Source organism: Arvicola amphibius, chromosome 1 (assembly GCF_903992535.2).
Source record: "Arvicola amphibius chromosome 1, mArvAmp1.2, whole genome shotgun sequence".
NCBI lineage: Eukaryota > Metazoa > Chordata > Mammalia > Rodentia > Cricetidae > Arvicola > Arvicola amphibius.
In genome coordinates, this window is record NC_052047.1 from 52,161,504 (window position 1) to 52,188,608 (window position 27,105).

At 37.9% G+C, this 27,105-nt stretch overlaps 1 protein-coding gene across 5 annotated transcripts in view; it reads left to right on the plus strand.

Annotated features, from left to right (window-relative positions):
* The window catches only part of Kcnip4 (potassium voltage-gated channel interacting protein 4), a 486,636-nt gene that overhangs the window by 406,467 nt on the left and 53,064 nt on the right, over nucleotides 1-27,105 (plus strand). Inside the window, exon 2 of one of the 5 annotated variants that reach the window (XM_038335476.1) lies at nucleotides 5,459-5,479. The exons of the other annotated variants lie outside the window; for them this stretch is intronic. Coding sequence (XP_038191404.1) covers nucleotides 5,459-5,479 — 21 coding nt within the window. The remainder of the gene's footprint in view (nucleotides 1-5,458; nucleotides 5,480-27,105) is intronic. 5 annotated transcript variants of the gene reach the window in all.

Sequence of the window (27,105 nt, forward strand, 5' to 3'; positions counted from 1 at the left end):
TAGCAATGGTCCCATTTATACTTAGAGAATCCTGAGAACAGCAAACCACTCTAAATATATGAGGCTTCATCTGAAAATACATATTTTCCACAATTCAGATCATTGGTTTTGTGACAATTATGACAGATTCGGGTGCTCCATTCGTTATCACCTAGGCCACCCATCTCCTGCCAGGTATTCTTGAGGGGTCCCTTAATGAACAGAAAAGCCTAACAGAAAGTACCTCATTACAAAGAAAGTTTATTTTGTTTTGAACATTAAAGTCAATGATAATTATGATTTTCATGCATGTTTGGTATTTCCCTAAATGTTTGACATTGGACAGATAGAAAGAAACCCTTAAATCGTGGTGATTAAGAAGGTCAGGAAAAAACTGGTAAAATGGTGCACTGTAATAGACAACAGAAAGATGAGAGTAAAGATTCTATGGGGAAACAAGAGAATTAACTTCTATGGACAGGGTGAAAGAATGAAAGAGCATCTAGGGGCGTGATTAGTGAACCCACCTCAGCAGGCAGGACACATGATAGCCAGGTCCAATAACGGAAAATGCATGCGGTCAGCCTGCCACAGCTGGGCTTAAGGAAAAAGCGGGGTTCACAGTGAAGGAAGCAACTAGCAGCCCGAGAAGGTATTGGACTAGCATGGGATTGTGGACAAATTAGAAGTGTAGGAGTTTCTAACTGTGGAATTTGAAAGCTACCTAGAACCCCAGCTTTAGATTTTTGGTACTTCAAAGAGTGAAGCAAATTCTGCATGTACAACGAAGTGCCAACAATTATTCACAATGGCTAACAGTGGATTGCTGCTTGAAGAAATATGGTTGGCCATCTTCAGGGGATGGGCCCACGCCCATCCATTGAGGGGTAACATGAAATGGGCAGTGTATAATTTTTTAACAGAAGAAAAATTGAATTTGAGAGGTGTGGAGAGTTGAAGGGAGATAGATGGGGTGGATATAATCATACTTCACTCTCTATTTCCTTGTATAAACATGAAATTATCAAGAATAAAAATATAAACTATTTTAATTACTATAATTAAGAGAGGCATAAAAGCTGTACAGTATTTTAATTTTGAGGTTATCATATAATTACATCATTTCCTCCTTATTTTTTCTCTCTTTGAACTCCTCATGTACTCATTACTTTTTTCACATTTTTGATCTCTTTCTTTAGTCATTGTTATGTAAATAAGTGTATGTGCATGTGTGTTTTGAAATACATAAATAAAACTCTCTCAGTTTTTATCATGTTACTTATAGGTATGCTTTGGGCCTTTATTGATCTTTCTTCCTCTCAGAGGTGGATTGTCCTTTTGTAACAGTGTTGTCTCAGTAGAAAATGTGGCTGACCAAAGTTGCTATTGTTTGGAATGAATAAAATAGTGATTCTTTTTCTTCTCCATGAAAATTCCTTTGAATGCTTTCTAAATTAAAAAAAAATCTACAAAATTGACCTGAACATCAAAGCATCATTTTTGTTTGGCATAGATATATTTCCACAATCATATACATCTCTAGGCCAACACAAATTCAGTTTATGACAGAAGCTCAAATAGTAAATTCTTGATTTTAATAAAGATGAAGTTTTAAAAGCAGTAAGTCTAACAGTGGTTCTCAAAGGCTAAAAAATGTCATTGGAGGAAAATATGGGAATAGTTTATTAAATTATTTATATTAACCATTAGATAGAAAAATATATTTCTAGAGATCTATCGTATATCCAGGAGACTATACTTAATGATGACACATTTTATTCTATAAAAATTGTAAAGAGAAGCTGGGTATGGTGGTTCGCACCAATAACCCTAGCACATAGGTGACTGGAGCCAGACTGTAAAATCATAAGACTCTATTTCAAAATACTATACAATAAAGTGATCTGTGGTTGTAAAGAAGGCTCATGACAAAAATGATAACTGCATGTGGCAATGTGCTTGTTAATTACATGAAACTTACTCGCTTGCAATTTATTTGAATTCAAAACATTACAGATAATAAAATTACATTATCTACAAAATTTAAAAATATGTTTGGTTTTAAAAAAGATGAAATTTTTTCTTCATTGCAAACATATAAAATGTCCCTATTTTTAAAAGTTTTTTGTATGTCTTTCACTTTTGCTGAAAAGTTTCAAATAAAATATCTCTAGTTATTCTGCAAAGACAACTTGGCCCTATCTTGGATGCAAACTTACCTAGTTAATAAATCTTCAAGACGAGAGAACTGCTAGAGGGTCTTCAGCACTTGGGAACTAGTCATTCTGCCCTGAACTTATTTTCCCAGATCAGTATGCAGGAAGATTATAATAACAGTGAGTTAGACCTTGCAGCCAGACACCCACAGGGGACAAGGAAACTTGATTTCCTATCTCATGACAACTGGAGGGGCTTTCATCCTTTTCCCAGGCCGCTCCCTCGGAGCACACTTTGTGAAGAACTAACTGTCCCTGGTGTCTTTAACTCTCTTGTCAGCCACAGTACTGAAGGTCAGACAGTTATTCCTGAAAGTATTCTCGCTACCTTCTTGGGAAGGAGACAATGAAATTTCTGTTTCCAGGTATCTTGGGAAAGGCTCTGGCTTCTACTCTGTTTTCTGACAATGGTTCCATTGGAGCTCCCTGACAGAGCTCTTGACAGGTGTCAGAATAGTGTGCATTTGGAGATGAAAGCTGGAAAGTTATTTGACTTTTCGAATTGTCCTGTGTCTCATCATTAAAATGAAGTCACTATTGAAGTGATGAGTGACTTATGTTCCTGCCTTATTTTTGAAAGGAGAATATTTTATTTTGCTGATAAGACTGTGAGGTTTTCAAATTTGAGGAGTTGACAGAGAGCACTTGGTCTGTAATGAGGACTGCAATTCAAATGCCCAGCATCTAAGGACACAGCTGATCTTGGTTACATATGCCCGCAACCCCACCATGTAGAACATGGATAGATGGATTCCACATAACTCACTGACCAGCCAGCCATGCCAGGTAAAATGTGAGCGTCTAGTTCAGTAAGAGACCTTATCCAAAGGCTGCTTTCAGGCCTGGTTAGCAGCTGGGGCAATGATTCCCTGGCTTTGGAATGGAATTTGTCTAAGAGGTTCAAGGCAGCCGGTAGGACCAATGATTGCTTTGTTACTTAGTCCACTGAGTTTCTCTTCTAGACTTCTGTTAGACATCTTGTAAAATCTCATTTGCCTAGCCGGGCAGTGGTAGCGCACGCCTTTAATCCCAGCACTCGGGAGGCAGAGGCAGGTGGATCTCTGTGAGTTCGAGGCCAGCCTGGTCTACAAGAGCTAGTTCCAGGACAGGCTCTAAAAAAAAGCTGCAGAGAAACCCTGTCTCGAAAAACAAAAACAAAAACAAAAACAACAAAAAAAAAATCTCATTTGCCATCTGGAGCTCTCCAGACCTGAAACAGCTACAACTCATTTTCTCTATGGTATCAGGAATGACTTATAAAATGTGAACGAAAAGCAGTTGTCTACTGCTTATGTAGGAGGAAGCTGCTTGTTCATCCCGGCTGTCCAGAGCCAAAATAACCACATAGAAACTGTATTAATTAAATCACTGCTTGGTCCATTAGCTGTAGCTTTTTATTGGTCAAATCTTACATATTAATTTAACCCATTTCTATTAATCTGTGTATCGCTAGGTGGCAGTGGCTTAACGGATAAAGTTCCGTTTGGCTCCAGGGGGATACATGGCTTCTCTGTAACTCTGCCTTCCTCCTCCCATGGTATAGGCCAAGCCAGTTTCTTTATTCATTAACTAATAAAAGCAAAACATAGACAGAAGGACCTCCCACACCGTGCTTATAATTCTTTTTACCATAATTCTTTAGCTACAAAGAGATTAGTAAGTGTCCTTGGGTTATCATCTTAATTGGACTGAGCAGTTCCTAGAAGCCCACTAAGACACATTTCCACTGTAACTGAAAGGGCATTTTCAGAGTTAATTTAAGTGTAAAAAGCTGTTGTGAATGTGTTTAGCACCATCTAATGGGGTGGGGCCCTAAGAGGAAGTAAACTAGGAATAGAAAGTAGCCTTTATCCCAGCTATACTCTCTATTTCTGACTACCATGAAGGGAGCAGCTCAGCTCTACCATCTCTTCCCATGATGCTCTGGATCACCATACGCAATGAGATGATAGACAAAGGGGAATACAGACAGAATCCTCTCCTAACGAGCACCAAAGTAAGCACTTCCTCATTTTATTTTTTCAACTTAGTGTTTTATTGGGATGTAAAACCATTGTAAGTAAAGAGATATTTTAATATACTCCTGAGCCTGACCTTCAAGAGCCTTGCCACATACACAAATGCTTGCCTTTTTTTATTTCCTGAAAATTACATAATTTGGTTTTCCTTTTTAATAATTTATTTTTGTAATTTCACATTTGTATGCTGTATTTATAACATTTCTCTCCTCCCCCTTTTCTCGCTCAAAGACTTCCCATGCCCCCTTCAACTTCCTCTCAAATTCACTTTCTTATGTTAATTATTGGTGTTACATGTATGTATCTGTAATAACTACAGAAAATTATTGAAATTTCATGGGTAAGGCTTCCCTGTCATATATAGATGTATAGATATCATATATCAGATGTTCTGATTCTCGGGCTCTTAGAGTCATTCTTCTCTCCCCTTCTGCAATGTTCCTGTGTCTTAGATGTATGGGTTTGGTGTAGATACATCAGTTACTATGCTGTTACCAAGAATGTATTAGTAGGTATATCAGTTATCAGCCGTCCACAGTGCCAGTTCCACAGATGAAGGCAAGTCTGCACTGGATCTTTTGCGTGGTGCAGGGGATCCAAACTCATACTCATGCTAGTGCTAAAAGCACCTCTATATGTTGAGCAACCTCTACAAGCCCATTCATGCTTCATATTATCTCAAGTTCTTTAACAAGTGCTGCCCTTATTATCCCCATTGATCCACCTGTCCCCTCAATTTATACTTGTGCTATGTTCCATTGTCCACCTGAAATATGAATCAGTCCTCAGCACAAAGTTTTCTCCTCTTTTACTGCTTAAGGCAGAATAGAAATGTTGCAAGCCTGTCTGGTCACATTCAGTTCCTCTATATTTTGATTATGTTCTATTATTGCCTTCCTTTGTGTTAGTTTGTTAGCTTATGATGCTTTTGGTATCTCAGGGATAACTATTAATATTTTCCACATAGCCCAATCCTACATCCCAGGTATGCTTTGATTCCCCCTAGCAGATTACTTCCTCTGTACACTAATGAAAAGCTGAATATGGCTAACTTCCCTTGCATCCCTTGGATGCACATACATATGACTGATATATACAAAAACACAAATGGAAATGGTTAAAATGGTGAAAATATGTGTCTTTCTCCAAACAGGAAATTGGGCATTAGCCATTTCAGAGGCAGGGAAATCAACATTAGACATCATCCTCATATTTTCTATTACCCTTCCCCCTAATCATTATGAGACTTCAGCACATAGTTACCAGGTGTCACTGTCTTCCCAAGAACCCTACATTTATTTCAAAGACTAAGTTTAAGAGTAAATTTGTTTAACATGGAACTATATATTCCCAAAAGAGCCATCAGCAGAGGTTTACTAAGTAACTCTTTGACCGAAACTGAGTCTATTTTGCATCGACAGACTAACCTCTCAAAGTGAAAGGGATAGACATGCTGAGTCAATTAATCTTAGTTTATCCTCTGTGACTTGAGAAGGAAGCATCCTTCCCTAAAGGCATGCCACTTGGGCAAAATGTATAAACTTGACTTCTACACCCTGAGGAAGGGGATATAGACTGGTTACTGGTGAGCGTGCTACAGTGTCTAATTCATTTCCATCATTTCTTTCATGCCTCTGTTTCTAATTCCCTGTCTCTAAAGTGTTGTGTTTAGTGTTCTTCAAAGCCCTGGCATCTCCCTTTTCCAGGCTAGCATTTCTGCCACACCAACAATCTTGGAGCTGCTTGTACTGTCTTTCTCCCTAGCTTCTCAGGGACCACTTCTCCAGTTTTCACTTCTTTTTTATCATGTCTTTCTAACCGGTTAAAAAATTCTTCCCTACACAAAAATAAGCCACAAGAAAACCAAATCCAAGCAGAACCTGCCTTTTGTTATTCTCATGAACTATTCAAACTGTTATCTGAACTCTGTCTTTCTTTTCTCAGTACTCGGTCCTCTCAGGCCTTGTTGGCTCACCCACACAAATCTCCAGTCTGGCATCCAGCAGCAACCACTGAAGTGAAAGCAGCACCACTAACTCTCTATCCAATCTCGTGGTTTTTCTTCCAAGCTCTGTCCTCTCCTGTTAGCGTTCCTAGTCTGAGCCCCCATTCTTCTGCAAATAGCACATCTAGCCACCCCGCACCTCACCTCCTATTGGCCACTTCTCTCTGTCCTTCATCTTTAGATCATGTATTTGGATATTCTTTTACTGCATTATGAGTTATTTTAGGAGACAAATCATACATGTCTCATCATTCTTTTCTATTCACCATGAGGTACAGAATTAACTAGTTCAGGCCTTCATCTCCTTCAAAACTCAACTTGACCTCCTGTCTCCTCTCTCTTCATTCTCTGATGGACCTTGTAATAAGTCTCCTTTCTACAAGTAAAATTTGATAGCATTGTTTCCTCATTTAAAAAGATAAATTCCTTAGTATGCCAATAAAGCTTCCTCACAGGATGACTTGGAACAATGTTGTAATGGATCTCCTCTCTACACCATCCACATGAACACAACAAGCACAGGACCTCCTGCAAAACTCACACTTACACTGAAATTTCTAGGCTGCATTTTAAATTATCCTAAGCTGGTTATGGATCCTCTCAGCATGCCTCTAACGTAAAAAATGACCTCTGAAGCCATGACTCTAAATCATTATTGCCAAGTTAAAGATAATTCAAACAAATACAAGTTCTAGCCTTTGGATTATAAGCACTATTATTTACCTAAAATTACATGTTTTTATCCATGGACATTGTAATGGAAAAATTAAAAATGCTGCAGGATCCCCCCCCCCAAATGGTGGTAGCAGAAGCTGCGGGCCCTGGGAGCAGCCAGTCCCAGGCAGAGACTGCTGCCGGTCCCTGAGCGGTGGCTGGTCCCAGCCAGGGAGACGTGTGGCAGGCAAGCAAGAGACAGAGACATGGATAGGCACAACATGCAGAGTGAGGTTGAATATTTATTTGGGGGGTTGTGGAGGGGGAAGGGAGAAGAAAAGAAGAAGAAGGAGGAGGAGGAAGAGGAGGAGGAAGAGGTGGAGGAGGAGGAGGAGGAAGAGGAAGAAGAGGAGAGGAAGAAGAGGAAGAGGAGGAGGAGGAGGAGGAGGAAGGAGAAGGAGAAGGAGAAGAGAGAGAGAGGGGGGGGAGAAGCAGAGAAATAGAGGGGCAGAAGGGAAGCTGCCTCTCCAAGAGGAAGACAGAAAAGAGCAGCTCAGGCTGGAAGCTGAAGATCAGCCTGCCTCAGTGGATGGGGGAGGGAGTGGGCATGGCTTGTCTCTTAAAGAGACACAACAGTCATTACAGACATAGAACAGGGAACCTATGTACTACCAGTTTAGGAACTGGATAAGTTTAAATAGACTAGATAGATTTTTAAAGAGGGTTTTATACTAGCACATAAGTCACCTGAAGACTAGGCAGTACCCTGTTGTCCCTTTGTCTGCCATGAATTACCCTTGATGCATTATCAGTAGTATAGGCTCTGTATGGATACCTGTTGGAAGCCAGCCTCGACAAAAACACCTTTCTTCCCGAGTGGAGGCCTGGGAATTTAGAAATATAGTAAGGAATACAAAGGCGTGAACAAAAAAATAATAAAACATATAAACACATATCAGGAGGGAATTTCAGTGAGTACTGAAAATTCATCCGTGTTTAATTTTCAACTGGTTAATATACCCCTGATATCAAAAGGTAGGAGTAGAACAAAAGGACTGTATTAACATACAAATTGAAAGTCACAGGGTACAGTCATCCCTTGTGCCGGTGACTCAAGCCCTAGACTAAACACTCTGTAGTCAAACCACTCCCTAGGTGGAATCCCAAGTTATTTCCATAAAGGGAACTGGGACTTAGTTGGATCCTTAGACTTCTGTTTTAGGTAGGAACCAACTACTTCCCTATTTCAGGAGCAGAAGGCCTGGCAACTAGCCACACCTGCTGACAATAGCCTTGAGAGAGCAGAACTCTGCTTTACAACTAGGTGGGACCTTTGTTTGAGTTAGAAGCACCATAATGTGTCCCAAACTCTCTGACCTTTGGCCTCTTTGGGCCTCCACAGATACTCAGCTTATTCTCCAGAGGTGTTGAGTTTATTTTATCCACCTATTTCATATGCATCAGTTATTATCTGTAAAGACATCCACTGTCCCAATTCTTGGGAGAATCAATGCTTTGGGACTTAATAAGAACAGTTGCATTTCATGAGACCGTGACAGAATTATAGGTCCAATTTCACTGAGAATAATTAAGAACTCCATAAAGATAAAAGATACTTACTGCCTGAACTTTTATTTTAAAAATTGCTATTTCTTTACCAAAAGATAATTGATTCTTTCTTGTTTATCTTCCATTCATTCTCCTCTTCTAGCTTAAATGCTTTCATGTACCTTAGTGCCCACCGATATGAAAGAAACATGACTGCACCTGCACAGCATCTGCACAGCATTTGCACAGCATCTGCACAGCATCTGCACAGCATCTGCGACCAAATAGGATAGTGGAGCAGAGTGCCAACAGCACCTTGAGTGGTTGGACGATTCTCAGAATTCCAGACTGAAGTAGAGTTTCGTCTGTATAAGAACCAGGATTTAGTCTCAGTCTGTATCTCTCTCTTTTTACTTCCTCTCCCGAGGTACCGTCTCTTACCCCCATCCCCTCTGCTTCTGCCCTACATTGTTCTCTTCCCAGTCTCTTGACCTGTGCTTCCACTGCCCTAGCTCTCTCTTGAGGTTTTTTCCAATGGACTCAGACAAATAAGCCCATCAAATCACACTGCCATTCAGATTGTCTCTGACCCGAGGTCACAAAGAAGACTTGAAATGAAAACAGAAATCAAATTAGATCTTTAAAGAGATGCCAAAGGGTACAATAAAATAAAAACAAAAAGATGACCGCAAGCATCTCATTTTATCCACACAATGATTTTCAGTTGGAGCAATGGTTTGCTTGTGTGGTCTTTCTCCTCCAGTGACAGCTACCATGTGGAAATTATTTCAGGTGATGAACTGCTTGAGCTAGGAGCTAGAGTGAAGCCAACTGGCCCCAGATGCCAGGATGCTGAGGTTACTATGGTCCTCTCTGGACTCACTGTGGTCTGAGTGAGTCATGACAAGTGCACACAGGTTCGTGTACCAAGTTGCACTGCTGGGGAACGTAGCATTCTCTGATTGCTTCCGCATGCCTGGCCTAAGCAGCACACTTGTCAGCCCCACAGCAGGCAGGAGCCCCTTGATGGCTGATTTAGGAGTGGGGACTGAGTTCCAGCATGCTGCCCAGGATGAGGGTAAGAACAGTGTAAACACAGAACACCTCCTGAGATGAGCCGCCGCTGCTTGCCATCCCTATGGAGCAAGCCAGAGTTGGCAAGGATTCATGTTTTTAAATAAGTTACATACAAAATTGCAAGAAATACACTTATCACCCATTCCTGATAACAGGAAAGCAGGATATTGCCCCCTCTTACTGTCAATCACAAGGATGACCCCTCATCCTGATATGCAATTGACAACTAGAGAAGATAAAATACATACATCAAGATCACAGAGAATTCATTTAAATTATGTCAGAATTTAAGGGGAAAGACTGAATGAAGGAAGATAGAGAAGAGAGCGGAGGGGGAGTAAAGGGGGAAAGAGGAGGGGGAAGAAGGTGAGAGGAAAGGCAGAGAGAGGACGAACCAGACTTTAGCTCTTGAATTTCACCACCACACTGATAAAATTTTGAAACTCCAGGCTATTACAGTAGCTCCATGAAGATTAATAATCTCAAGTATCTCCTTGCATGAAATCAGAAGCAGTCCTCTGAGTCTGTTTGGGAGGGTGTTTCCAGAGAGGATTAGCAAGGGTAGAGAAAACTGTTCTGAATGTGGACAGCACTGAGCCATAAGCTAAATTTCTGGAAGGAAGGGAAAACAGGGGACAGGATTCTGAAGAGAGGAACTTTGGCTTCCTCTCTTTCTATGCTGCCAGGATGAGGTTTCTCTGCTCCTCCTCCCCATGACAGAAGGAAATCCTTAGCCAAAACAAAGCTGGAGAAACAAATGTTTCTGCCAGGTATTTTGATAGAGTGGGAAAGCTAACTGAGGCTCTCAGTTCCCAGTAATTGCAGACTACAGATGGTTGCTGGCATTGCAGTTGTCAGGCAAGTAAATTAGTGTCTTTCCCACCACAAACAGTGTCCATAACAATATCACACACAAATTGTTTTAGGTCTACTGCTGCGCTCCACACAGTGTACAGGTCTGATTTAACACATGTATCTTCATCCTATCCATAAGCTATTTGCTGTAAATAAGAAAACACACACACACACAGAGACAGAGAGAGAGACATACACACACTCACACACAGAGACAGACATAAATTACACACACACACACACCACAGGTGTGTACACACTCACACACACACATGCACACACACACACACACACACACACACACAATTATACAGGCTGAAAAGGAGATATATATATATATATATATATATATATATATATATATATTCTTGTAACAGCAAATAATGAACAAAGAAGAAGTGACTTTGTAAAAGAAAAAAATGGTTTGTGGGGCGATTTGGAGGGAAAGAAGTAAAAAATGTTGTAATTATCATATAGTCATTAAAACAGCACAAAGAAGGAACATTGGTTTCTTGCCCTAAAGCACATACCTCTTCTGCTGTGGGTGAGAGGGGACCAGCCAGAAATCAGGTGTGATAGATAAATGACTGAAGGTTGGTTTAAAATCTAATATGAGCTGGGCTGTGGGAGCACACGCCTTTAATCCCAGTATGAAAAAATAAAGAAATAATAAATAAAAGTAAAAATATAAATATAAACAGAATAGAACTTCTGGCAAAATGTTTCTCAGGTGGAATTGGAAGTGGGAATGTCTACCTCCAAATAGAAACCCTCCTTAACTATCTCAATTTAATTAATTTACTCAATACATGTTTGCGAATATAATTACATAAATGTAGATAATTACATTTCAAAATAGGAGGCTTAATACATCTATAGACCACTTTCTTGGAAAAGTGCATCCAGTTGCCAACTACATCATACAGAAATGTTGTCTTACAATCCCCTCACTGGTTTGCAATTGCTGATAAGTGCACTGTTAATTTTGTATTAATATTAGGTGAATAGAAGCACGTCTGCAAGCATAAGCCGCTGCCTTCATTGCATCAAGTATTCCCCTTCACATGTTTAGTCTTGCCTGTAGGACTTTGGATTGTCACATTCTTTATTGCATGCTGTTCTCCACCATGACAAAATAATGTTGGCATAAACTCGACTGGGCACAGAGAGGAGAGGACTTTCAGGTGAATGGCAGGGTGTTGACTCACAAATTCAATATCATCCTCAAAAGAAAAGAAAGGGGCACTCCATCTCTCCATGCAGAGTCCACACTGTGGCTCTGCCACAAGCCAGATTCACAGACAGCTAAGTAGCAGATTCAAGGTGTCTGGAAATTTCATGTTGGGACTTGTGTATGTTGTACATCATCAGGATACATTTGGAATCGTTACATAACATGTCCCTCAGAAACATGCTCTTAACCTATGACAGGCATTCCAGTGGGGAATTCCTGATTTCCTTGGTATCCTCTTTGGAGCAATGCTGGGAGGGATTTCCATCAGGTCTTATTACCAGGAATGGCTGTGCCTCTCTTGAGGAACGGTCTGTTTGTGCTTTTATATCACAAACATTGGGCAATGAGTAACTGACCATATTTTCTAGGAGATATAAATGTATTTTCTTTCCCAGGTTTCTAAATATGTGGGCTCAAGTGTCCTGAAACCTTCTAAAAGGTAGTTTCAGTTTTGTGTTTTTATATAAAACATACATAAAGATATTCTAGAACAAGGATCAGTAAATTGATTCTATAAAGAGCTACATAGTAAATATTTTAGACTTTGTAGGCCACATGTGTTTCTGTTGCACCTTCTATGTTTTTTTCAAATTTCAAGTCTCAAGATTATAAAAGCTATTCTTAACTCCAAGGCCTTACAATAAATCAGTGTAGGCAGGCTTAGCTTGAAGGTTATAACTTGCCAGCTACTCTGAAAATCAGTGGGTGGCTACAAAAACTCCATTGTCATGGTAATGTTTGAGTTGTTGCCCCCAAAATGATGTTTGGATTGACATGAGCTAATGAAAAAACAAAGGCTATCATTAACCAGGAATGGCATATTTGGCCTTAACAAATTCCAGAGGCTGTAAAGGCCATTCTTCAAATCAATCTCTTACAGGCGTTGTTGTTGTTGCTGTTTTGTTCTGCTTTTAAAAAAAAAAAAAAAAAACATGGTGAGAAATTAACTAAACCCACAATCTCCCATGCTGACAGAACCATGCAAATTCATGGGGATGTGGATCTGTTCTACCTAGAGTCGATTCTGTTTATGTTCACACTGTGAAGGGAAAACCACATCTCAGAAAAGCAGCCTCACTCATCAGGCTGAATATATGCACTAGTGTGTTATCAACCAGCCTTGTATAAGTTTGCTCCTATATTACTTGGTAGTGGAATTTGGTCTTCTGTTCTCAGAAGAACATGACAGAGTCTAAAACCAAGGCCCTTGGTTCAAAGCCCAATTCTGCCCTTTATTATCTTGGTGCTTCTGCTTTAGTTACTAAAGTAAAACTATCTACCAATGAAATTCTCAGAGCATATGCTTCTGTGTACACAGCAAAATAAGTAATGATGAAACTAATATCAAAACAAGAGGATGGGTGATCAAGAGAAAATTATGCTTCTAAAATCTTCTCATATGTCTATTTTAAGTGTAGTAACACAAAAATAGTTTTTCAGATGTTGATTTGAATGAGAATTGGGATGCGTCTCGTTAGTGAAGTGCTTGTCACTCGTATATTAAGGGCTGCTTTATCCACAAGCACCTCTTTAGAACCATCTCCGTCTTATCTTCCTTCATCAGGTTTTATTTATCTCCAGTCATATTAGTAACAATTCTAGGTACTTTCTTCCTTCAACACTCTTTTCCCTTGCTTGTGCACACAGCCATGTACCATATGAGAAACGCATATTAAATCATGAAATTATTTTAAGTAGCCAGAAAAAGACATGTTTATAACAGCAGACCAAGACAATGGACAGTAAATACGATAGGACCACTTGCCAGAGTCCTGCAGTCTCTGATATGTAAGTGGGGCGCTGAGCCTGAGAGTTTGTATTTCTAGTTTCCTCGTGTGTGGATGCAGTTGGCTCAGTGGTTACAGTCTGAAAAGTGTTTGGTTTGAAAAGTAAGAAGAAAGATGGAAAAGAGAAACAAATAGTGTCTGCCTCAGAAAAGAAGCAAGAAAGGATGAAGGCGAAAGGAGAATTTGGGGCTAATCCTTTCATTTTGAGTCTGTTGCATGACTAACAAGATGCAGACAACAGAGTAAGTTGTGCTGCCATAATGGTGGTGATGGTGATGAGTTGTGAAATAAGCAAAGGACAATATCTATAGACAGGCAGTGACACCCAGGTTGACAGTAGAGTTTACAGTCAGTGTGTCAGATCATCTATATGATAGGATTCTTACAGGTAATAAGAGAGAGTACATGAAGCAGAAAAATGAAGGCTCAGAATAATAAAACAAATGCAACACTAATTGGCATTTTGAATAAAATAATTTTATTGATTGTTAACAATTGTACGCAGAGAGAACAATGCATGTCCTCCATTCTCTGCTTAAAGTAGAGAGAAATGAGATTTAATGTGCCTACAACTTCAATTGGCAAATCAATTCATTCTATCATGCCGTAGAAGAAAGAATTCTAAGTGTTGGGCTCCCTTATCACAGCCTACCCTTTCTGAAGTCACCATTTGATATTTCCAGGCACATTTGATTACCACGACAGAAGACCCAGTGGTTTGAAACAAATAGATCATTTTCTTCTCTCTTTGTGGTTTGTGAAATATCTTTTATGATCTTGCATCCTTGTACCTCTGCAACAGCCTCTATGGCAAATAGAAAAATGCTATTACTTCCCTCCATTGAACGAGCAGAATACAAATGTAGACAAAATCAGAAAATAGCCTTTGAGAAAACCTCAGTGACACTTGAGCCCTTCCTACCGTGTAGCACAGAAATTTAATTTTTATATTTTTTATAAAAGTTGACAAAGTGAAATATTATTATACAAGCAAGAGTCATTTGGGGCTAGAGGGCATGTCTGCACATGTTAAGTATTAAAGCAACAGAGTCATGCCATGACTTAAGGGAAATGGAAAATATGAGTTTGCTGTTTATTTGAAAATGCAGCATTTGCACAATGCAATAGGTTCTTAGCGTACAGATACTTTTATAAAAGCTATTTATTGAGAAATACAGAATTCACAAAGCTAACTGATGATACAGTCTAGGTTATGATCATCCATCAATATTCACTATACCTACTTTATGCATTTTATATTCAGTTGAAACTATTTCTATTGGGGATAGTAAAATGTTTGAGAATTTCTTGTTTACCCTGCTTCCTAAGCTCTTCCACATATAGATCACTATTTTAGTTAATGGTAGTTGTAAAAAGGAAAAAAGATGTATTATGTGCATTTATATACCATTGTTCAATACAAAAGGCCAAGATAATGTATATTTAATTTACTCACCCAGAATGCCTATAGAGTATTATGACCCAAAAATAAACCTTAGAAATTCTTTTGATTTCTTCTCACCTAAACATAGGATATAGACAAGTAATAAGTTACTCTGAGCTGTGAAATTTCTGAGTCACAATTAATAAATTAACAAATGTACAGCAATGGGATTTTCATTATTTTGAACAAGAAAGTACATTATGAATACTGATTGGTAAATTTTATCTGCAGAGAAGAAGCACTTAAAGAGGAAAACCACCTCATATATTTCCCTCATCTTTACTCTAAGTACTTTGAATACCTTTGCTCATTTTGACAAAATGACAAAAGGCACATTCCAATGATTTAATGATTCCAGTATTAAACTAACATTATAAATTTTAATAATACATGTGTATGAGGGTAACTGAAGATATTAGTTATACATACGCACATGTACATACCTTATCCTTATTTATGCTACATTATTTAAAAGACAGATATGGTTTTCTTCTCTGATGTTAGCTCTCTGCTCAGTTTTTAATTGTCTTGTGAAAAACGCAAGATGAAGTGAAAAAATCAACAGTGGAAACAATAAATGATGAAGAAGAGCTAAAATTATTGAATACACAACAAGCAGGTAAAATGACAAATGCTTACTAAATCCTGTGTCATTTATATTTAACAGTATTGTAAATTTTAACGAAAGAATATTCTTTAGTTAAAAATATAAACTGACTATAAAGGAAATTATTAAAGATAGACTAGTCAGTATCCTATCAATGAGAAGACACAAAATCAGTGTGCTTTTTTTCTTTATTATATTTTTATTATTTAACAAGTTTTTAAATTTAAATATATTTTAATCATCTTCTTCTCCCTCAAGTCCTTCCAGATCCCCTCCCTCTCCATACCCACCCATCTTTACATGCTTTCTCAGAAGGAAAAAAGAAAAAGTACAAGCCAAATACAACATCAATCACCCCCAAATCAAGAAAACAAAATAAAACCACACCCAAAATAGAAAACAAACAGTATCAGAAATACCCACAAAACTGTATCCAAATAGAATTGCACTAAAAAAATCCATTATATGTTGATCAACTACTCTTGAACCCGAGGCCTGACCTGGAGTGGTTGATATACCCAGTGTCACTCTATTGGAAAAACTGATTTTTCCTCTCCCAAGAGGTATAAGTGATAATTCAGTTGTTAACCTTTATCCTAGTGGCTAGGTTTTCCTTAATACATGAAGAAGGACGCTAAAAAGAAGTCCCACACTAGTTCATAATTGAGTATAATAATGTGTTATTTATTTAGGGACAGACTCACAGATCACAATCCTCTGCTCGAACAGGGAACAGCAAACGAATCCAGCAGTTTTACATCGGCATATATAATATAAGAGGCCACGCCCAAGAGGGCCGGTAACTTAAAGGCTACTGGCTGTAGGAATTCCTACAGCACATTCATTTATGCATTCATCTACTTTTTAGAAATATAACAAAATAAAATATAACAAGATAAAATAAAAACCATCACATCAAAATTGAACTAAATGAGCCAACAGAAGGCAAAGACCCCAAAAGGGAAGACACAAGAATCACAGACTCACTTGCACAACCATCAGTTCCACAAAAATAATAAACTTGAAGCCATAAGATATAAGCAGAAGACCTGGTATAGACCTGTGCAGGTACAGTGTGTGTTGCATGATCTCAGTCTCTGTGAGTTCAAATGAGCTTTGCTCATGTTGACTGGATTTTGTTTTCTTGGTGCTCTCCATCCCCTCTGGCCCTTAGATTCTTTCCACCTCCTCCACAGGGTTCCCTGTGCTCTGAGGGAAAGGATTTGATGGAGATATCCCATTTAGGACTGAGCGTTCCCAGGCCTCTTACTGTGTGTAATGTCTGGCTATGGGTCTCTGTTATTTGTTCCCACCTGCTGCAAGGGGAATTTTCCCAGATGAAGGCTGAACACTGATCTTTGTGTATACCAGAATATCATCAGAAGACATTTTAGGGCTATATATTTTAGACCAGGATTATTTGATTTTATTTTAGGTCCCTGGGCTTTCTAGTTTCATGATTTAGGTCACCAAAGCAGGATCAGGTATAGGTTCCATCTCATGGAGTAGACCTTAAGTCAAATTAGTTATTGGCCGCAGAATTTGTGCCACCGTTGCCCACATATCTTTCAAGCAGTACATCATTAAAGATAAAGGCTTTGTGTTTGGCTTGCTTTCTTTTTGGAGAGTGTGCAGGATATCTTCTTATACTAAAAATGCTAGAATGCAAGACTGAAGGCTCTATTTAGGTACCAGACATGACATTTGTCATCTTCAGTGAGCTGTGTAGTTGTTGTCTTCAGCAATGAGGACTCACTGTCATTTTATAGGGAGCATCCTATAGCCTTGGCAGCAGCTTGGGTTGTTTCAGGGCTCCCATAAGGCTCCTTTGGTCAACAGCTCAATTAGATGTAACCCAATCCCAGTACTGGAAGCTTTATTTGGTTACAAAAAAATGACCAAATGGGACTCTATCACCATCATTATTTGGTAATTTCATTTAGATCGACTTCAAATATGTATATATTTTAGGAAGTTTCTACTATATTAAATTTCTGTGCAACCCCTCAAATGTCCCTAAGTTTTTGCTGTTTCTCCCTGCAACCCCTCACACAGCCTGCTCTTTTTTCCCCACCCCAGTTGATCTTCCTGTTACAGCACACCCCATCCACCCAGAATTATATATTCTGTTTCCCTTTCCTAGCAAGATTTATCTGTTCCCTTTGTTCTCTTATTCTCTGTAACCAACCTTGCAGCTTGGTTTTAATTGACTTCACAGATAATATCCACATATGAGCAAATGAATACCATATTTATCTTTCTGGGTCTGGGATACCTCACTCAGCATGATTTTTATTCTAGCTCCATCCATTTACCTTCAAATTTCATGATGTCATTTTAATGGTAGAGTAATAATACTCCATTGTATAAAAGTACCACATTTTCTTTATCCATTTTCTGGATGTTATGAATAGAGCAGCAGTTAACTTGTGCTTATGTGGTCTACAACAGGGATTCTTTATCCTAACAAAGCATCCTTTGGGTATTTGCCCAAGATTCATATAGCTGGATCTTGAGGTAGGTTGATTTTCATCTTCCTGAGGAACTTCTACAATGATTTCAGTAGTGGCTGTACTAGATTGCACTCCCAGCAGCAATGGATGAGAGTTCTTCTTACTCCACATCTTCAGCAGCATGAGCTCTCACTTGTTACTTGGGCTCTCAATGTGCTTCTTTGAAAACAAGCAGAATGATTGACTCTGAACAAAAATGTATATGGAATTCAAGTTTATGAAAATAGACATACTGACTTTAATGACTCAGTCAAGCATACTAAATCTGTAACTTAGAGATTGATTGAATTTCTGAGAATCAAGGTAAGAAATGAGTAAACAGAAATTAGAATGGAAACTAGGATATTCTGAGATTAATGGAGATACATTTTAAGAATAAATAACTACATTATTTAATGCTAAGGACTTTGAGAATATTTTGTAGCTGATATCCCTTCTCCTTGTCTCTCTGTCTCTTTGTCTCTCTGTCTCTGTCTCTATCATCTATCTATTTACCTATATTTATCATCTTTCTCATGCAACTGATATAATTTAAATAGCATTTACAATGATGCATATTTATACCAACTTGTCATGATTTACAGGTTCACCGGGCACATTGCATATTCTCCAAGTTATTGAAGGTGACAGCTTTCTCATTGTTCCAGTCATATAAAACACCTCTCTTTCATTTTCTCAACTTCTGTTAACAGTCTACTGACAATTTTCCTAAACTTTACTCTTTCACGGCTGCTTTTATAGCTTCCACCTATTTCCTAGTTCAAAAGCAAAAGCTCCATATTTTGGTGAGCTTTGTCATGGCATCACGTAAAACTTGGACAACTTCCATGTGCAGATTTCAGCAAGAGCCAGCTTCTCCTCTGCAGCAGACCATCCCAATATTTAGGAGATGGATGGAAATGTTTCTTTGCTTAGCTCGTTGTTTTGCGAGCCACCTCAACAGCTCTTTCCGTTATGTCTCAGTTGCCTGTCACCACAGCTCACTCATGCACCTGTGTAATGTGGAGACTGGATAATCTTGCCTGGAGTCTCATAAATGCCCTGTGGTTGGCAAATGAGCAGCCATCACATCTGTCTTCCAATGGCAGGAAACATGCAACAGAAGAAGGCCATTACAATTGACTATAGTCTTCAACCTCCTGTTACAGGGCTCCTAAGGTGGAGTTGATTGTGGGCCATATTAATCTTGAGTTCCTGTTTCCTCTGAACTCGGCTTCCCTAGTGTTGAGATTACAGATGAGTGTTACCGGATCGGAGTAATTTCATGGTTGCTCCAAGCGCATCACTTGGCCAAGCCTAGTGAAGCTATGGAGGAAAACTGACCAAGATGAATTTTAAAGGAGGCGAAAATCTGCATAATGTTTGCAATGTATCTCTTCTAAATAGCTGCATCTTAACTCATGAATATATTTCAGTGAATTTTTTTCAAGTGTTTTGTTTCACTTTTATCTAAAATATCTTCTATGTTCGAGTCTGTAAAGATATTTATTTTAATTGTATCTCTTAGCATTTGTCCTCTATGACAAGTGTAAAAATTCTGGATCTCTTAGATTTTTTATACATTGTAGAAAATCTAAGTGATGTAACAAAATATTACTGCCAAGGATGATTTTTAAGCTAGAGGAAGATCATTCTATCAAAGGTGTTTTTAACATAAACAAAAACCATTTGCTTTGTTTGCTTGGTAGATGGGATTTTGGAGAAAAGAGGCTCCTTTCTTTCTTCTTGGGTTTTCAAGATGAGCAGCATCCTTACAGCTGTGCTAAAGAGAGAGATGCCAACAAGTCAGGCAGACAGTTACTGTAAAACAGGCAGAGGGTTCTAATGAATCATTTAAGATATGAACTTAGTATGAAAATGTTCAGATTATTTAGGGGAAGGTTTAAAGACATGCTATAAAGAAAGGGAGTAATTTGTGGTTTATATTTCTTTTTATAGAAGCCTTAATATTTTCCATGTGATTAGGAAATTTTCATAATTACTTCTTCACTATAGAACTCTCAGATAAAATCTTCAGACCTCTCATTTTTTTATCTGAGAAAATACATATTTTCTGCATGAATTCAGCTGCTTACCGAATGATCTTTGAAATGGCTTTCTCCTCTCCTTACTGACACTGGGCTATTCCTAGTTTTACAAACATTCAGAACTATTATTATTTGCAGGTGATGCGTAGCCTTTGCTTGTGCAATCCCTTCTCTATGAGCATGGATTGTTCATGACTATCCTGCTTGAAGTCGCTCTCCCTTGATGCAGGGACAAGGTCCCCGCATGCTCTAGCATGCCAGGACGAGTGATACATTTTCACAACTGTATCTTCCTCAGAGTTCTTGGCCCTGTGTCATCTCCTCTACAGATCACCACAATGATAAAGCTACATAACATTGTACTCATTTAGTAGGAGAAATAGTTGTGGATTCATAACTAATTAATTTATCATTGAGTAGAAAACTAGTGATCATGAAGTATCCTGGAAAATATCTTTGACAATTTTTCAAAATATTCAACAATTTAGTCAATATGCTCACAGTTATAAGAATCACACCTTTCTACCTTAATATGCAAATTATCTTTTTGGTCTCATGCCATTTATAGTTTCTTTCTTAATTAATTAAGGATATTAACTAGACTGTTACTTCATAAGCTCTCTGCTAAATACAGGAATCTAGCCTTGAACAGGATGCACAAAAATACTCCTTTCTTCACAGAGTATAAAATCCAATGAGCTACATATATTCAAACAAATGAGCTACTGCAGGATGAAATATAAAGAATTTGAAAGAAGATAAAATGCTTCAAAAATAATACAATAGTATCCTTTTAACATCCCTTAGACATGGGAGAAGAAACTCAATTTTCAGAATAAACTGCTTTTAAGTATCACCAGATTGTTAAAACATGCAACTTATAAACAGATATGAGTACTTAGACAGTTCTTTCATAAAGTATATTTGCTTTTACAGAAAAAATATTCTATATGAGAATTCCAATTAAAAATAAATTATGCTAATAACAACTGTAAAAAATATGTTACTGATGTAAACATAAATAAAATTATGCATTAAATTCTCCAAATTACTAATAGCATAACTTGTGTGGTCAGTAATTAATACCCTATTTTAAACTGTAAATGACTACTTTTGATTCAGCAAGAATTGGAAAAAAATTGTGAATGAATCATTGGATAATAGCTTTGCACTTAAAGTTAACGTACTTAGAGATATCCCTTTATTCCAGTTAAGTATTTTGTTTAATTCTAAGGTAACTTTTCATTGAGAATTTCTTTAATCATGCTACACAATGAAGTCAATATGAGAAGAGCAGGAGGGGAACTCTAAAAAAAACTTAAATTGCAGACAGAAAAGAAATTCTTTAAAGGGACATCAGAAATCCAACACAGCATTTAATACTTTCCTATGGTACTCTCCGACAGCAGCTCCAAAACGTCCAAATAGACCAACTTCATCCAAATAAAACTGTCTAGAAATAAAGTGTTATCAACCTATTGGTAAGAAGATATGGGCACTTGAAAAGAAATTTCCAGATATAAATCTGTTTATTACTATGAAATGTGAAAAGTACTTGACAGGATGGGATGTGGGGACTAGAGGTATTAGACTCTGGCCATTGTGAACTTAGTCATATCAGCTTCCATCTATATGCCAATATTTCAGAAGCTTCCAACCAATTTCAAGATAAATAGGTCTGTCAACCAGGGCCATTGAAACTGTATCAGCAGCTACACATAACTGTCCTTAAAAATGTGTAGACCAAAGGCATCTTTCTGGTTACCTTTTCATGCTTCTGTGTGATCACCCTTTGTAGGAGATGGAGGGTATTTCATTATGCCCATAATTACAAAAATAATACTACAATAATATGAAGACTACTCAAGACTTTGTAAGAGGTAAGGAAAAAAATTTAAAAATAGCCTAGATTCCCTAATTTCTAGTAAAATAGAGTTCCATCAGCAAAAGAAATGAATTTTTTGGCAACTCATTCAGTATAATCAAAAGGTTAAAATGAGAAAATACCTATAACCAGATATTAGAAACCTATAGTATACTTTGGAACTTTTATACTTCTTTAGAAACTGACAAATGAATGGAGTAGAGTGTACAAAGGTAAATTTTTTATGATGGTAACAATTCTTCTCATTATATAGTAAACTTTATTTGATCTAACAACAAAAGTAATTCATACTCATACATACAAGAAAATGGAGAAGACAGTAACAAAGAAAAGTAAATGTTAATTGCATTGAATCTTTCATTGTGAATTTTTGTAAAACAGAAAACCAACAACACAATAATGACATTTTTATCAAATTGTTATAGGAGACACAGTAAGTAAATTCAATATATACTGTGTCAAGTGTGCTCTGAAGTTGTTTCAAGCCAATTTACAAGCAGACCGCCATGAGAATTGCATGTGTTATCAAATGATGTGCAATGATCTGAGTAATTACCAGATGTATCAGCAAGCAAAATCCTAGGTAATTGGTTCTGAATGGAGCTCTTTCTTTACCTGGGAATGCAAACTCCAGCTTCCCAAGAGGTTTCTGCATAGCTGTTTGGGAAGCAGGTTAAGACCTAAAGTCATCAGAGGACTGGCAGCAGTGATGAGATAACCTTACAGGAATGGGGCTGCAAAGGGAACAAAAAAGGGAAGAAAAAAAGAGAAGAGAAGGGAAAGGGGAAAGAGAGGGGACCAGTACAGATAAAATAAAGGACTGGAGGAAAGGGTAAGGAAGAGTTGTGTAGGGCTGTTTCTGAGAATTACTTTGGGTTTTTTTATTGTTGTTGTTGTTTTTTATTAAATTATGTAATTTTTACAAATTTTCATCTGCCCCCTCCTCCCATTTCCCTTTCCCTCCCTCTCCAGTCCAAGGAACAGTCAGGATTCCCTGACCTGTGGGAAGTCCAAGGTCCTCCCACCTCCATCCAGGTCTAGGAAGGTGAGGATCCAAACAGACTAGGTTCCCACAAAGCCAGTACATGCAGTAGGCTCAAAACCCAGTGCCATTGTCCTTGGCTTCTCAGTCAGCTGCATTCAGAGAGACCGGTTTGATCACATGCTCCATCAGTCCCAGTCCAGTTGGCCTTGGTGAGCTACCATTAGATCAGTCCCATTGTCTCAGTGAGTGGACGCACCCCTCGTGGTCCTGACTACCTTGGTCATGTTCTCCCTCCTTCTGCTCTGTTCCCAAGACTTTAGTTCCTAACACTAACCAAGAAAACATTTAAGGAATAAATATAATTAATATTAGAACTAAAGTCCACAGTTCTACAAAATTTTATTTCTCAAGGGTATTTTCTCATATAATATAAGACATATATTAAAATGATGAGACAGATCACATTGTTCCCCTATCTCTTTTAATATTATTACTGTATAAGCTTCATAGAAAATCAGTGATAAGACTTGATTTAAGTAAAAATAATTATGAAATTAATTTTCCTTGAGATTTTAAATTTTCCTAAATGTGAACTTAGGGTTTGGATACTGTTTTATTGTGTTTTTATTTATCAATTATTTTGCACAATTTCAGTGACATATTGATCTTTACAACAGCACTCTAAAGACCACACTTTTTGGTTATGAAGACAAATTATATAAAACAAAATGATATCCATTTTGTATCTGAAGTCCAAACACAAAATAATAACTACAAAAAATGGGGAACTCATTTATCTTCTTTCTTTCTGTGTACTAAAACTCATCAACAGAAAAAAAAACTACTGTGTTTATTATGCTTAGTCTTGAAAATATCAAAGAGAAAAAAATACCACCATTTTGGTGAATGTAGGATATTTTGAACCATGTGAAAAAAAAAAGATTCAAGTCATAGTATTTTACTGAAATTTTAAAAGGGCAGTTGCCCCTCATGCCAAAAGGAGATAGAAATACATGTAGCCAAGGACCAGAATTCCATCAGCAAGGGCAGAAACTTTCTTTCTACTCCTTTTTCAGACATGGTCCCTTCAGCCAAGCAGCAGGGAATAGTCACATGACAGACTTGAATGGATTACAAATGTCTGAAGAATGAAGACTTTTTTGAAGAGATCAGAATAGCTGATCTAACCTTGAGGATTCCTTCTCATCCCTTCCATCATCTTTCTGTCTCTTATTCTCCCTCTCCCCCTCTAGATAGAGCCTCCTGGTTCTTTCATTATCCTCTTCTTTTGCATATTGATCACTGAGCCTTGGAGAAAATGGAACAATAAAGACATACTGTTCAAGATTGAGTGCTCAAACTCTCTCACTCTCTACACATTGTGCAGTTATGGGTCTCTGTAGTAATTACCATCTCCCTTCTGCAAGATGAAACTTCTCTTATGAGAGTTGAGTGATGCAATGATCTATGAATGTAGTTTTATCATTAGGAGTCATTTTATTGTCATATTCATTTTGCAAAATAACAGCAGTAGGTTTTCCTCTAGGGCCTATGACCTGTTTAGTGTCAGGTTCTTGTCCTTATTAACAGCAATGAGTTCCTTTTAAAGCAGGAAAGAAGTTCAGTCAAGAAGTGTTGGTTACTACCATAATATTTGTGCCTCTATTACATTAGTGGGCATATCTTGCATGCAATGTGCTGTTTTTTTTCTCACAGGATTTGTAGCTGAGTGAGACTGATGACTACTTTTCCCTTCCAGTAGCATGTATAATATCTTCTAGCACTGTGAGCACCAGTCAGTCTGAGTGAGGTTGCTGGTTGAGTGCTCGCTCAGTTTTTCCCTGTCCAATGGCTTCACTATGTGATGTATTCAGTTGTTAGGGCTTAACTGTGCAGTTGGCAAGGCTAACAGTAGCCTTGGCACTAGCCTGTAAAGTTTGGGATTGTAAGTGTCTATAGGATCCCTTTGGTAAAAAATTAAAAAGTTATAACCCCATTCCCGTTACCAGGCGTTTTATTTGATGATATATTCTGTTTAGGTGAGATATTATCTCCTCATGGTAAATCTATTTGCTTACTACTTTTGCATATGTATATATTTTAAGAAGTTTCAATATTAGTAAGTTTAGATAGGACTTTTTAAAAGTCCTTTGTCACTATTAGTAAGTTTAGATACTACCCCAGGACCCAGCAATCCCACTCTTGGGAATTTACCCAAGAGATGCCCAATCATATTACAAAAGCATCTATTCAACTATGTTTATAGCAGCATTATTTGTAATAGCCAGAACCTGGAAACAACCTAGATGCCCTTCAGTGGAAGAATGGATGAAGAAACTGTGGAATATATACATATTAGAGTACTACTCGGCGGTAAAAAACAATGACATCTTGAATTTTGCATGCAAATAGATACGACTTTTTTAAAGTCCTTAAGCAATAGTTCCTCCTCTATATTCCCTCCTCTACCCTGTACTCCCATCCTCCTGTTTTATTACTTAACCCTCCTGTTTAATTACTGCCTTTGTCCCTTTATAACCCTGTATTCTACTTCCACTTACTTGAAAAATCTACTCCCACCCCGTGGTCTCTTACCTAGTGCTGCTCCTGATTGTCTGCAGTCCATCTTCACTGTGATTTTGTCAGATATTCCACATATCAATGTGTCAGACACTGAACTAATATGTATTTGAGCTTTTTTCTGTAGCCCACAACTTGCACTCTCACAGATTGTGTAATGACTGTCCTAGTTTGGGTGTCTATTTCTGTGATAACACACTATAGTTAAAGAAAGCCAGGGCCCGAAGGCCAGAGGCAGAAACTGAAGTAGAAGTTATGAAGAAGTGCTGCGTACTGGCTTGCTCTCCAGGGCTGGCTCAGTCTGCTTTCTCATAGAACCCAGGACCAAAAGCTTAGGGGTGACAGTGCACACAGTAAGCTATGCACTCTAGTGCACACAGTAAGCTATGCACTCTAGTGCACACAGTAAGTTATGCACTCTAGTGCACACAGTAAGCTATGCACTCTAGTGCACATAGTAAGCTATGCACTCCTACATCAATCATGGATCAAGAAAAGGTACTGCAGTCTTGCTCACAGGGCAATATGGTGGTGGCAGTTTCTCAACTGAGGATCCCTCTTTCACAATGACTGTAACTTGTGTCCAGTTGACATAAAACTAAGTAGCAAACAACAGAGATTCATTTTTTTACAGTTCTGAAAATTGAACAACCCAAGACCAAAGCACCAGCAATTCAGTTTCCTCTGGTTCACAGAAAGTTGTGGTTTTGCTGCATCTTCATAGAAGGGATAAAAAAGTACTCTAGGACTCTTGCACAAAGGAATCAGTGCTTTCCATGTGGGTTCTTTCCTCATGACCCAAAAGATCTATAATAATTCCCCACACTGGATATTATATTTCAACATATGCATTAAAGGACACAGAAACATTTGAAGTATAATTTACCACATTCCTCCAAAGAAAGTCTATATATTTGTCTGTTGATTCTAACAAAAGACACCTATGTTCACTTATAATTGACTCTATGATGATCGCAAGATGGGAAGTAATTGTAGTCCTACTTAATAAATTAACCTGCAATATGGTTTATTACTAATGTTAAAGTTGTTAAGATGGATAGTGTTTATTACAATGGCATAAAGTAGAGGGAAATATATTCATCAAATTCGGCCAAAAATCATTTTCAAAGTGTAGTTCTAAGGAAATAGTCCTTAGAAAGACCCATCATTTGTGGAAATAAGTGTAGGGAAAAATAATACATAAAATACCATTGCTCCAACTCTTTTCCTTGACAAAAAGGTGTCCATTTTCAGATAAGCATTTTAACTATCATAAAAATTGTTTTTCATACTACCAGGGATCCTAAGGAATAGAAAAGCAGAAGATGTTTGTAGCATATTGAAAGGTTACATAAGGACCACACCACCCCTGGATTTCTCATTTTCCAATAAAGATAACAAGACTCTGAGTGTAATGCTATGATGATTTAAATTCACATCCTGGCCCCTTTCTGGGAATCAGTAACGTTAACAACTGACAAACCATAAAATAAAAATATCTGGTAGCTAACACAAGCAAACTCTTGTTTTCCCTTCCTCCTGTGTGAAGACCATAAACCTGCAGCTGTGAGCCTCCATAGGGAAGGAACCGAATCACAAACTCATCTACAGTGGGCTTCAAATAGCATCTCTCACTGATTGAAATAATATTTTTACCATGTTTTCAAACAAATGTCTTGAACATACATCAG